The sequence below is a fragment of the Neophocaena asiaeorientalis genome, unplaced genomic scaffold (genome assembly GCF_003031525.2).
Source record: "Neophocaena asiaeorientalis asiaeorientalis breed wild unplaced genomic scaffold, Neophocaena_asiaeorientalis_V1.1 scaffold104, whole genome shotgun sequence".
Classification (NCBI taxonomy): domain Eukaryota; kingdom Metazoa; phylum Chordata; class Mammalia; order Artiodactyla; family Phocoenidae; genus Neophocaena; species Neophocaena asiaeorientalis.
This window is the reverse complement of record NW_020175679.1, coordinates 1,792,259-1,804,351: the sequence shown is the minus strand read 5'-3', so window position 1 is coordinate 1,804,351 and position 12,093 is coordinate 1,792,259. Positions and strand designations below refer to the sequence as shown.

The 12,093-nt window shown below is 60.8% G+C and overlaps 1 protein-coding gene and 1 long non-coding RNA gene across 3 annotated transcripts in view; one reads left to right on the top strand and one right to left on the bottom strand.

Moving 5' to 3' along the window:
- Positions 1-219: 219 nt before the first annotated feature.
- Positions 220-8,079, top strand: LOC112390874 (uncharacterized). Of its 2 annotated transcripts, none has more exons than XR_003001352.1 (3): positions 220-865; positions 944-1,215; positions 1,364-2,586. It is a non-coding gene; the product is annotated as an uncharacterized LOC112390874 (long non-coding RNA). The 2 variants fall into 2 exon arrangements; XR_003001353.1 differs by lacking the exon at positions 1,364-2,586 and adding an exon at positions 6,882-8,079 and having other exon boundaries at positions 222-865.
- Positions 2,580-12,093, bottom strand: part of LPCAT1 (lysophosphatidylcholine acyltransferase 1) — a 27,941-nt gene continuing 18,427 nt past the window's right edge. Inside the window, exons 9-14 of the mRNA XM_024731951.1 lie at positions 11,998-12,080; positions 9,525-9,650; positions 8,830-8,983; positions 8,422-8,520; positions 5,870-6,011; positions 2,580-4,691 (exon numbers count right to left, since the gene is read on the bottom strand). Coding sequence (XP_024587719.1) covers positions 4,507-4,691; positions 5,870-6,011; positions 8,422-8,520; positions 8,830-8,983; positions 9,525-9,650; positions 11,998-12,080 — 789 coding nt within the window. The 3' untranslated portion in view covers positions 2,580-4,506. The remainder of the gene's footprint in view (positions 4,692-5,869; positions 6,012-8,421; positions 8,521-8,829; positions 8,984-9,524; positions 9,651-11,997; positions 12,081-12,093) is intronic.

Here is a 12,093-nt window from a genome sequence, read left to right as displayed (position 1 = left end):
TTCTCTGTAGTGTGTATCTCAGGTGCCCCTGCCCAGGGCGGGATGAGGCTGGTGGCTATGGGCCTGCCTCTCTTCCCAGCCGACCCAGCGAGTACAGCATGGCAGGGGACGGAGGGGCCGGGTGCAGCACGGATGCCCACCCGGAGCCGAGCGACCGGAGCAGCCCCGGCTGGCGTGGCCGGGCCGGACCCCGCTTTGTCAGACACGGGCCCGGGACTCAGCTCCCAGCGCGGCCCCTTCTCTGGGCGTCAGCTTGCCCGCACCGGACCCCCGTCCTCGAGGGGAAATGCTTGTCGTCATCTTCATGCTCTTGTGCCGCGGGTGGACTTCCTTCCCGCCCCTGCGGCTCTGGCGGCACGGCCTGCGGACCTCACCGGCGACTGACTCCCCGCCGCCCACCTCCTGTTGCGTCGAGAAGGGATTTATCTTACCGCAAGGGAAGCCTGGCAGCTCTGAGCGAGCCCCCACCAGAAGCCGCCGGCCTGACTTCTGACGCTTCAGAGACCGGGGTCCGTCCTAATGGGGTGCCCCCGTGGCATGCAGGCTGTGCTCCGAGCTGGTCGCGTACAACGCACGCCCGCGACACCCGGGGGCCCGTGGGAACGCTCTTCTCACCCTCACGGCCGGTGACCGCGGGGTGTGACCTGTGTGATTCTGCGTCTGCGGGGTGCCCTGGCCTGTGGGACTCGGGTGCCACGGGCTGCGCTCCGGCCGGGGAGGTGTGAGCAGGGGTAGGGTTTTATTTCCGAGGAGAAGCGTCAGGCCCTTCTCTTCCCTGTGCGCCCGCCTGGCTGGACCCGGGAGAGAGGCTGCGCTGGCAGACGGGGACGCGCGGGGACAGGCGGCTGGAGCTGCCCCAGGACAGGTGAGCGAGGGGTGACCCGTCGCTGCCCTGAATCTTGGCCCGAGAGCCAGCCACACGCTTGTGTTCTCTCCTCTGCAGCTCTGGGCTTGTCCGTCTTCAGGGTCTCCGTTCCGCCGGATGAGACACTCCTACTCGGGACACCGCGGAGCCTCCGCGCTGCAGCTTCAGATGGCCACCAGCCGTTGGGCTTCTCCGGCCGGCGACGTGACAGGACCGGGGGTGTCACGGGTGCTAACGGCAGCAGGGGAAGGGGGCCCGGGGCTCCTCTGGGTGCTTCTCGTCACTTTCAGGACAAATCCTGTGACCAGCAGAGGCGAGACCACAGGTTCCGGATACTTTGGAGTGAAAATGTGAGTCGTCTCACTGGGTTATCATTGTGTTTGTGTGTGTGTGTGTGTGTGTGTGTGTGTGTGTGTGTCCTCAGTTTACAGAGGGAACGGCAGTGTTGAGGAGCGGGCACTTTGGGAACTAGGGAAAACCTAGTTTTCCGTGTGACAGAGCATCGAGGGGTGTCTGCCAGCACCAGAAGAGTGAACATCTCCGGGATGGACGCGAGGGTCCCCGGGATCTTACTTTCTGGGAGGAGGCGGAGCCTCTGCGTTTGCAGAAGTGACCATTACAAAACGTGCGTCACTCCCTCGCGGGAAGGAGCGGGGATGGGCCCTGCATGGCTGGAGGGATGGGCTGTCCTGGCCACTGGCCGCCTGCTGCTCTCGGCGGCATCCCCACGTGTAGCGCTCTGCCCCAGGAGGGGGCCGGGGTCTGCCACTGTCCCACTGGCTGGAAGGCTTCCGGCCGGATCAGCAAATGGGGGCAGGGGGTTGGGCAGAGGTGAACCTTCTGCTTCTGTAGGAATCGCCACCAGGAACACCTTGAGCGCCCACCACTCCTTAACACCCGTCCCCTCTGGGGCGCTGGGAACCCCCAGAAGCCGCGGCAGGCCGCCCCCCCCGCCCCCACCACAGCTCCCAGAGACTGCTTGTCCCCTTCCTTCGACTGGGAAGCTGTGTCCAGCTTTGAATGTGAAACGTCCAGACCCTGGCTTGCTTTGGCCCTTTCTTTTACTTAAAGACTTGAGCAAACTTTAACCAGTTTCAAAGGCAACACCCATTTGCTATGTTAGGAAGGGCCAATGCCTACCCCTGTTGGTGCATGAATGTCATTCTGGTGCATTTCGTCCGCCGCCGCCCCGATGGGGTCAGACCACGGGCTTCCTCTCCGGCTTCCCTGACTTACGACATGAACACGATGCTAAGTGTCACTCCATCCGGAAGCCGCTGGCTACACAACCTCAATTTTCTCCTCTACGGTTTTCGGGACTGCAGTACATTAGCTCTTCCTTTCACTTCTATTTCTAAATCCTTCACTGACTTAATAGGACGAATTCAAGGTTCCTGTCTCCCTCCGCTCGACTAAGCGTACGTAGAAGGTGCGTGTTTCGCAGAGAAATTATAGAAACCAACTCAGCAGGTCGGCAAACAGCCTACGAGGTTGAGTTCTGTGAGACGTCAGCCGCTGTCTGCGTGCCAGCGAAACCTCCGACCCTCCCTTTGCCATCCAGAAAGCTTTTTCTACAGAAGTTCAATTACGATGCTTCCCCAACGTCCTAGAAAAGCACTAAGGAATCTCAGCGGGACTGGTTCTCCTGTCACAGCCTGCGTCACGTCTGCTGTTGTCTTTCTGATGAAAAAAACCGCACATAACAAATACGTCCTCAAGTACGTAAGACTTTGCGTTTTATTCGTTCCATTGAAAACCCCGAGTTTGTTGGGAGGCACCCGTCCCACCCCCTTGCGCCCGGCAGGGCCTCTGCAGGCGGCGGGCGCCGCTGCGGCTCCTGGTCCCGCATGAGGGGATTCAGTCCCGAGCTCTGTACGTTCACAGTTCTGGATGCCTGCGACCCTAAGTCGCTACGAAAGAGAAGAGTTATCAGGAGGAACAAACATCCATTCGATGTCTGTTTATCAGAGATTTTTTCCTGAAAACGCACAGCGGCATTTCCTTCAAAAACCCTTCATCCACAGACGCAGGGCCCAGGCCCTTCCTCAGAACATCTCGGCTTGTTCACCTCCTTCATTGCCAGGTGTGGGTTCTTCTCTTTAAAAATGAAACTCCACGCATCCCACGCTCACGAAATCAGTCCTGTTCGCTACCAAGGCCGTGCGGGAAGCTCTGTGCCTGGCGGGCGGTGCCCTGGAATGATGTCAGTCACCCCGCACCCTGCGCGGGGCAGGAGGGGCTTCGGAATGAACGGAAGTTAAGGGTGTTTCCTTTTTCTGACGACTAACCATAGACACGCACATCTCCAAGCCTCAGGAAGTTAGTAAACATTTCCCCTGTACTTGTGGCTCTGGTGGTCACTTCCTATGGAGATGCCCCCAAGAGAAATTAGAAACCAAAAAAAATTTCCCAAACAGACCCAGAGGCTTTGCTTCAGGGAACAGACTCAGTGTGTGGTTGTCATTGTGCTTTGAGGACAGGTTTCTAGTTATGTCACAAGGAGATGAACCAAGGTGGTTTCATGAGAGTGAAGACAGCACCTGGAGCCCCTCCCCGAGCCCGGTGGCGCTGCTCCCCACTGACGCCCCCGGACACAGAGAGGGACTGGAGCCCCCCGGGCCTCCTGGGCACCCCAACTGCCCGTTGCCGCTGCTTCCCACCCCCTCCTTCCCCGAGGCTCATCCGTCTCCAGATGCCCCGAGAACCCTGGTGCGAACGGGGGGGACAGTTAGCGCAGGCGGGGCCTTCCAGAGTGTCACCATCCCCTGGGGCACCCGGCCCGGGAGACAGGAAACCCCGCCCCCGCCATTTACACCCCGGCCCACCTCATCTCCCCGACATTCAGTGCTCTGATCGGAGCTGACACTTTGGTGAAGTAGATCATGTCGCACGGAAACAGAAACCCCAAGCTGGTATCAAAAGAGGGGGTTTGTAAAGGACCGAGGAGACAAAAAAGTGGTTCCGGGCCGGGTGCGTCAGCGGAGAGGAGTTCCCTGGTCGAGAGAGGCCGGAGGGAGAGTTAGCTCAAAGCCCCAGACAGCCTCAGGGTCTGTCAGGAAAAGGGCCTATAAGTAAACATCCCCTGACCCTCCAAGGAAGATGAAGTAGAAAAGCAATTCTCTTTTCGTAAAAAAATGCGGAGTGTTTCCTGAAGTATCTAAATGAAGTTTATAAAATACTCATGAGCTCCTGCAAATATAGAAACGTTGAAAAATCAGATGGTGGGTCTGCCCACCGATTCCACCGAGGTCGGCAGAGACTTTGTGCCGGAATCGAAACGCGGGTGACACGTCCCACTTTCAGGTGCGTGTGGCAGCCGCCGGCCTGCGCAGCCTGGAACGGACCAGCAGGGACGGTGGGAGAGGATGGAAACAAAACGGGAGGCTCGAGGTGAAAAGAGAGCAACGCCCGGGCCGGCCCCCGAGTGCCGCCTGGAAGGGAGCCCCAGGAGCCGCCCCCATGAGCTCACCGCGCCCGCCCGTCAGGGCACGCACAGCCACGGCCTCGGGCCCGCGCTGCTCTAGGACTCGGGCCCGAGGGCAGGAAAGGGACAGCGCGTGTGGGAGCGTGGAGCCCGGATGCTGTCACAGCAAACGGGGCGGCGGCTGTGGAGAGGCCTCGTCTCTCCAGAACCTTACGTCCTAGTCCAGCTTCTTATGAAAAGCCTCCGTCCCAGCGGCCGAGTTTTCGGGGCTGAAGTCGGCGCAAAAGCCGTTGGGGGTGGGAGCCGGGGGCGTCTGTGCGCAGCTCTGGGAGTGCGTCTGCTCGGGGTACAGGTATTCCTCCGCGAAGTCGGGGTACGCTTCGGCAAACCTCTCGAAGTCGGCTGGAAAGACAAAGGCACCTTGGTTACCGGCCTGTGGGGGCAAAGGTCTAGAGTCCGGGGTCTCTCCCTGGCGCCCCACTCACACCCTGGGGGCGTCGTGGCATCTACATGGACCCTCGGGAGGCCACGAGAGGCACCGCACCTCAGTTTTCTGTGTGAAGACCAGGGTGGCTCTCACATCCTTTCGGCTACTCCTGCTTTGGGGAAACTAAAGGGTCAAGTCAGGGATGTATTCTGCGTGCTCACATCCTGGCAGTGGCCTCATACCCCCGAGGCAGGAGCCTCGATGGACACAGCTAGGCCCTGGGGACACCAGGTGCACAGAGAGTCACCCCGAGCCATCGTGGGGCCTGTGTGTCTCCTGGTGGCCCTGGGTCATGGCGTCGGGGTGGGGAGCGCCCTCGGGCTCACGCTGGGGCACCCTGGGGGCTCGGTGAGGCTCAGAGGCCCGGGCCCAGGGCACTGCAAGCTCCAGCGGCTGCAGGGAAACGCGTGCTCCCGCTGGGAGCGGAGCTGCCTCCACGGGGAGCCTGTAGTCGGTCAGGGCTCCGAGCCTCAGCGTAACACCCGCTCCCCGGGAGGCGCGGCCCCCTTCAGCGCAGACACGCGCGCACACCCGGACCAACGCGCTGCGGCACCTGCCTGACATTTGGATGCGATTAAAACACATCCAAACACAACGTGCACAATGACCTTTCCTGAGCAAACGTCTCCTCTCACTTTAGGGAGATTATGGGCTCATCCTCAATGTGCACGCGGGCCGGCGCGCTGAGCGGGCCGCCTTCTGGGGCTCCTGCTGCCCCCACACCCCCGGCCTCGGTCCCCAGGCGGGTTCCGGTCCCAGTTCCCGAGGATCTCGGCTGTCCCGCGTTGTGTGGCGACAGGTGACGCAGCCAAAACCCCGGGAGAGGAGATGCCCCAGGAATCGGTCCCGATGGGCCGGGCACGGAGTCCCTCCCCCCACCGGCGACCCTGACCTCAGCCCGGCCGCAGCCCCGGGGAAGGCGCCTACTTTACAGCTGGGCTGGGAACGTGCTTCTGTTAATGGCCTGCAGAAGCAAGGCTGGAAGCTCCCACCCCAGCCCTGCCAGGTTTCAGGAGAGCCTGGCCAGAGTGCAGGGGGCAGTGCCTCCCCCACCTCGCACTAGGGGCGTCCTCCCCAGCTCCCAGCCACTCACCGAACGTGATCCTGCCCTTCTCCTCTTGGTCGATCGCCCGGAAGAGGTCGGTCACGGTCAGTTCAGCCACGCCCAAGGCGGTCTTCAGGATGCTGGACAGGGCGTGCTCATCTATGCTGCCGTCCTCCTGCGACCCGTACATCTGCAAGGCAGGGGCAGGCGTCACCCCGTGGCCCCGCCAGCCCCGACTATCCAGGGCAGCTGCTTCTCCTCCTTGGCGTTCCCAGCTCTCCGGCCGGCCCAGACAGCACAGGGTCAGAAGGGCCGGAACTCAGCTGCACGACCTAGCCCTCAGGAGCCCTGAGCACCTCGGGCAGGTGGCAGCCGGGAGCCCTCAGCTCCCTGCTCGTGTGTTTTTGTTTTTTTTTTTTGCGGTACGCGGGCCTCTCACTGTTGTGGCCTCTCCCGTTGCGGAGCACAGGCTCTGGATGCGCAGGCTCAGCGGCCATGGCTCACGGGCCCAGCCACCCTGCGGCATGTGGGATCTTCCCGGACCGGGGCACGAACCCGTGTCCCCTGCATCGGCAGGCGGACTCTCAACCACTGCGCCACCAGGGAAGCCCTGCTCTTGTGTTTTAAATCCACCAAGAAAGGGTGGTATATACATTGCAACGTGAGGACCTGGTGTTCAGCCTTTGGCTGCGAGGCGCCCACTTCACGGATGGCCACCTGAATGAACACACTGCTGTGAGTCGCGGTGACCAGTGAAACCGCCAGGAAAGGAGCCAGGCCGCCCCGCCGTGAGGTCCCCCTTCCAGAAGGCCCTGGGTGACCCACATAACTGACCGCCTCAGGGACCCTGCTTCTCCTCTCCTGTGCCCTAATTCCCACTCTTACACTTTAAATTCGCCAAGAAGGAGTGAACCCCCAAAACCCTAGGCCCCTACCCTCAACCCTGACAAAGGCAGAGCCCCAGATCCACACTCTCGCCCCGTGACCTGTGACCTCGCTGCCCCCAGGGCGCGCCGTGTGCCCTCCAGGACCTGTGAGTAATAGACCTTTCTTTTCCAAGCTCCCTGATGGCTGTCGCCGAGGGCGTACTGCAGTCACACTGAGAGCCCCAGGGGCCGGTCCAGCCGCAACCCTGGCTACCGACGGGCTGAGACCAGCACACGACTGCATTCCATCCTGCGCTGTGAATTCCTGACGTCCTCCTCCTGCTGCCCCAGTGTGGGAGGAGCGGCCCCTGCCCCCGCCCTCCCTACCAGCCTGACCAGGGGCTGCAGGAGAGCTGGGGGCCATCACCGCTGCGCTGCCTTCTGTGGGCTCTCCTCCGCACGCTGGGGGCCCCCTGACCAACCTGCTCCCCAACCCCCCCGGACTTCTTGGAGCGTTCACTCTGCCCTCCTGCCTAGAGGTGGGCTTCCCGCGGCGGGATGTCCACATGAGCAGGACACACCGGCCCCGCCGTGGGGATGCCCGGGCGCGGGGCCGTCTGCCTTCCTGGGGGGCCCGTGAGGGGTGGTCACCGCAGGGGAGGTTGCCGTGGAGCAGTGCCGGGACCCACAAGGTGGCACAAGCGGTGCTGTCCTCCCCGCAGCCCTCACACCTGCCCTCAGGTGGGGCCCGGTAGAGCTGCTACAAGGTGCCCATGCGTATGCTCAGCTGTTTCACTGAGCAGCAAGCCGGCCACCTCCCTGCCAGCCCCTGTCGTGGCACCGAGTCCACCGCGAGATGTCAGAGAAGCTGCTGCAGGGCCACCAGATGGGCATGGCCGAGGCAGCGCCGGCACAGGGGCGATGAGCCCGAGGGCAACCCTGGGAGGTGCCCGCCAAGGCCGGAGGAGGGGACAGGCTTTCTGAGACAGGGCGCTACCAAGGACCGCCGCCGTCCGATTAGCCCCCGTGGCCTGGCCCGCAGAAGCCGCCCTGCACCGTGGGGGACTCTCCCAGTCTGCCATGGAGAGGGTCTGCTGGGGTCAGGAGGGAGAGAAGGGGTTCTCCCAGCAGTGAGTGACCGCGGCTTCCTGACCTATACATCACGTTTTCGTGAGTCTGGCTAATGTGAGTTGCACCTGTGAGACACAGACAGAATGTCTCTAGGTGGCAAAGCGAGCCCAGCTCCATCCTAGGGGACTGACCAGGTGAGGCCATGCTTGAGGGCAGCCAGGTGGATCTGCGGGCGGGCCGGGACCCCATAATGGGCCTTCCCCAGACTCACTGCACCCACGGTGAACGGCCCGGCTCTGGGCTACGCCGGGGCAGGCGGCTCCTTAGTCCCGAAGCCCTGCTTTCCTCTGGTCAACACGCTGATGGGGAGGCTGTGTCGGGAGACAGAACCCATTGGTCCCGCTCAGGCATCCAGGACTCAGGAAGACCCTTCCCCACACTCTTCTTACGAGTGAGGGCTCTTTAAATTCCGGGGAGAAATAAAGTAGAGGAGGTTTGCGGGCCTCTTTACAAACAACGGCTACAGTACAAGCTTATGTGAGAAGAGCAGGCAGACGGTAAGTTTACCAAAGTCACAAGGGGCTATAAAAGGTCTCACAGGCCTCACGTGACCCAGGTCTCACCGACCCCACAACTTAAAGGTCACGTAAACGTCACACTTACCTTGAACGCCAGCCGGATGGTGTCCAGGGTCTGCGACGGCCGGCAGACGACGGACAAGGCGACCACGTACTCCCGCATGTCCATCTCCCCGCCACCTCTCTGGGAAGAGACGCTTTCAGGAGACAGCCCTGCCCGCTCCCGAGCATGGGTGTGACGTCACAGGCCTTTTGGCAGCCCGCTTAAAAAAACCCCAACTACAGGCGTGTTTATCAGCAAACGTTGATTTAAAGCCAAATTTCTATGTGCATTTGACAGCATCTTTTGGGGAGAAAATACCCCAAAAGACTGGGTGGCTGGCAGGATGGGCAACAAGGGCTGGTCTCCCCTTCTCTGCTTCCAAAATTGTCTGAAGAACATTTCTATCACAAGGGAAGCAGCTGCCCCCAAGCCCCCCCAACAAGGCCTTACCTCATCAAACAGGGCAAACAGGTCCTCCAGCGCCTGGGACTCGGGGACCTCCAGCTGCGCCGCGAACTTGGGCAGAGTCAAGCTCCCGCCCTGCTTCATCCTGGCGCTATCTGCATGTCTGTCCAGATCGCGTTCGAGTTTTTCTGGTTTTAGCCTAAACAAAAAATGAGGGGAACATTATTTTTCAATAAAATTACAAAATGCTGAAAATGGCAGATTTACTGTTATGTATTAAGCCCCAACAAAACATTAAAACGATTCATAGACCAAGCAGCAGTCAGTCCTCGAGAAGAGAGGCTCTTCCAGGAGCTTGAAGGCACGAGTGTGCCCTGTGTGAGCGTCCGCACAAGCACTGACATCCCTGTGGGTGTGTGGGCCCCACCCTTGGGCAGGTCCTCAGGGGATGGCGGACGGCGGTGGCCGGTGGGGCGCGTCCATAAAGAGACAGCCAGGGCCGACCATTCAGGGTTTAAGACACTTACTTCTGTGTGGAATTTGAAAAAAAGAGAAAAAAAAAAAACCCCAAACCTCAGAAAAAGCACCATTAATTATCTCGATCGCCTGCCACCCGTGACCTCCAGCTCGGTCACCAAGTGCCCAGGCGGAGACCCTGCGGCGGCCTGGTGGGTGTCACGGGCGCCCACAGAAGCACTGCCTCCAACTGGGTGCTCGAGAGAAAGCAGCAGGAAACTCACCCCAGGCCCCTCACCAGCCTGGCAAACTCGAGAAGGCACGTGTCCGCGGGGAGACGAAGCTGGCCTTCCGCCAGGGCCAGCTGGCAGTCCTCAAACGTGTAGTCAGTTACGGAGACGCCCAGGGCCCTGCGGGAGAGGAGGGCACTGCCATCAGCCGGCCCCTCGGGGCAGCAGAGCGAGCGCGCCGGACGCTGAGGTGGGCGGGAAGGTGATGTTTAAAGGCCACGTTCAGGGGGGTCCCCTGGTGGCCTAGTGGTTAGGATTTGCCACTTTCACTGCAGCGGCCCGGGTTCCATCCCTGGTCGGGGAACAACCCTACATGCCTCGAGGTGTGGCCAAAATAGAAACAAACAAACAAATCAATAAATTAAATAAAGACCACGTTCAGCACTAAACATAAAGGCCGAACAGCTGACCCCAAATCTCAATTACGTGGAACCTGGGGCTGCCCCAGCTTCGTGGTTGGCCTCGTATCGCTGTGGTTTCCGCCCACTAGGGAACCAGCACGCATCTAGCGCCTTAAAGAGGACGACGCTGCCCGCAGTGGTGCTCAGTTCAGCTCAAGTCATCTTTGCGGGCAGCAGGGGCCGCTGCTATCTGTGCTGGCACCACCCTGAAGTGAGAGGGAGAGTCAGAACCCAGTCATTCCAAGAGCGGCGTCAGATTTCAAGAAAAATGGCCTTCTCCTGACTATCATGGAAAGCGCGTTCATGGTAGGAAATTGACCACATATAGAAAACTGCCCCCCAAGCCCGCCTCCGTCACTGAAAGGGCGTTACTCATCTCGATGGGACAGTCGGCCCTCCGGATCCGCGGTTCCACATCCAAGGACACGGAGGGCGGCTGCACTAGACTGTCTCACAGAAGGGACTCGAGCATCCTGGGGTTTTGGTCTCCGAGGGTCCTGGAACCAGTCCCTGGCGGGTACTGGGGCACAGCTATAGTTCCTTGTTGCCATGGCAACGCTGCGTGCAGTCAGGTAATAAGGAAACAGCGACTCTGAAGGCTTCTTTCCGAGGCTGCTAAATTCCCCTTAAGAGCACGTAGGCGTGGTCGCGTGGGGACAGACACCAGAAGTGCCCCAGGAGCTCCCGGGCTATCCACAGGAAGGGGGACGGGGCTGGCTCAGGGCCGCCTGCAAAGCTTGTCGGGACCCCGGCCCTTCCCAGGTGCAGCCCGGGTGTGACTAAAGACCAGGCAGGTGGCGGCCACGCCCGTGGTTCTGGCTGTGAGGTAACGGGAGGCCCCGATGGGTTCTGCCCTTTCCCGCTGAACGTGACGCGTCTCTGTTGACACAGGCTATAGGGCACGCCGTAAGAGTTTCTTTAGGATACATGTTTACAACTTTTAATAGTTAATTTGTCTGAACACGAATAACAACAAAGCATTACACCTAACCTGTCAGGCCTGCGACTCTGTGGGTATTACTTTCTTATCTAGAGGTCGATCAAGGGTGCCACTCACTGCCCTGACTTCCCAAAAGCTGGGAGTTGAGAATCTCCCGCATCCCGGCAGCTCTGTGTCCTCATGTGGGATTCGGAGAAGGGGGGCCTGAGGGGAGCGGGCGCGGTTTGGCTGGACTCCACTTCCGGCGCCCAACACTCTGAGGGCGCCTGGGCGGGCTGAACGCCTGGCTGAGTTTAATTCACGTGTGCCGAGGTTAAACGCGTGACTCAGCCCAGTGTGTCTCACAGAATGCACTCAAGCGGGGACGACGCATCCGTAGCGAGGAGACGGACTTTCCCTTAGAAACTAAGTCGCACCAGGGCAGCTGTGTGCACCTCCCCACAGGCGACACCGTCCGAGCACCCCTCCAGGCACTGCAGTGGCCGAACTCAGAGGCAGCCCCTGCCCGGGAGAAGAGAGGAGGGGAGGGAGGGGCTGGGACTGAGAGGAAGGGTGAAGGCACCTGGGGTCTGGGCTGAGGCTGCCAGGGCCTGAAACAAGCGGGAACTGCAGGGAAGTAGGAGGTGAGACTATTCCTAGCTACACACGCACTGTGGTACGAGGAGCGCGAGATTAAGCGCACAAATGCCACACTTAGCTCGGCGGGACGGAGGTAGAACCTTAGTAACGCTGTCTGGGTAGATGGCACGTGTCGAGGACGCGCCAGCCCAGGCCCCGCTGCCTGTCTCCAAGGGACGCACACGGACGCAGCCCCCGTGGGGACTGCTGGCTAATGGGGACGACTGCAATGTGCAGAGTTAAGTGGCAGTGAACCGTCTTCCAAATGTTGAACAAGCAGAAATGTCCTCCAACAGAATCAGGAGACAATGCATGCAGCCAAGCACACGCTGGCCGACGCTCAGCCCAGCCTGGCTCCAACCGCCTCCCCGACGCCGCTCACTGGTTTTACAGCGAGGCCACGACACTGGCGGACAAGGACACTGGGTAACAAAGGCTCGGGGTGGCCAAGGGCGCCGGGGCTTCCCGCAGACCCCGCCACCCCGCCGCGGAAGGGGCGCGCACTCACTCTGCCATCACGTGCCGCACGTTGCTGGCGTACAGAGCGGGGTCCTGCTTCTCCTCCTCCGACGGGGTGTACACGGGAAGGAACTGCGCATACAGA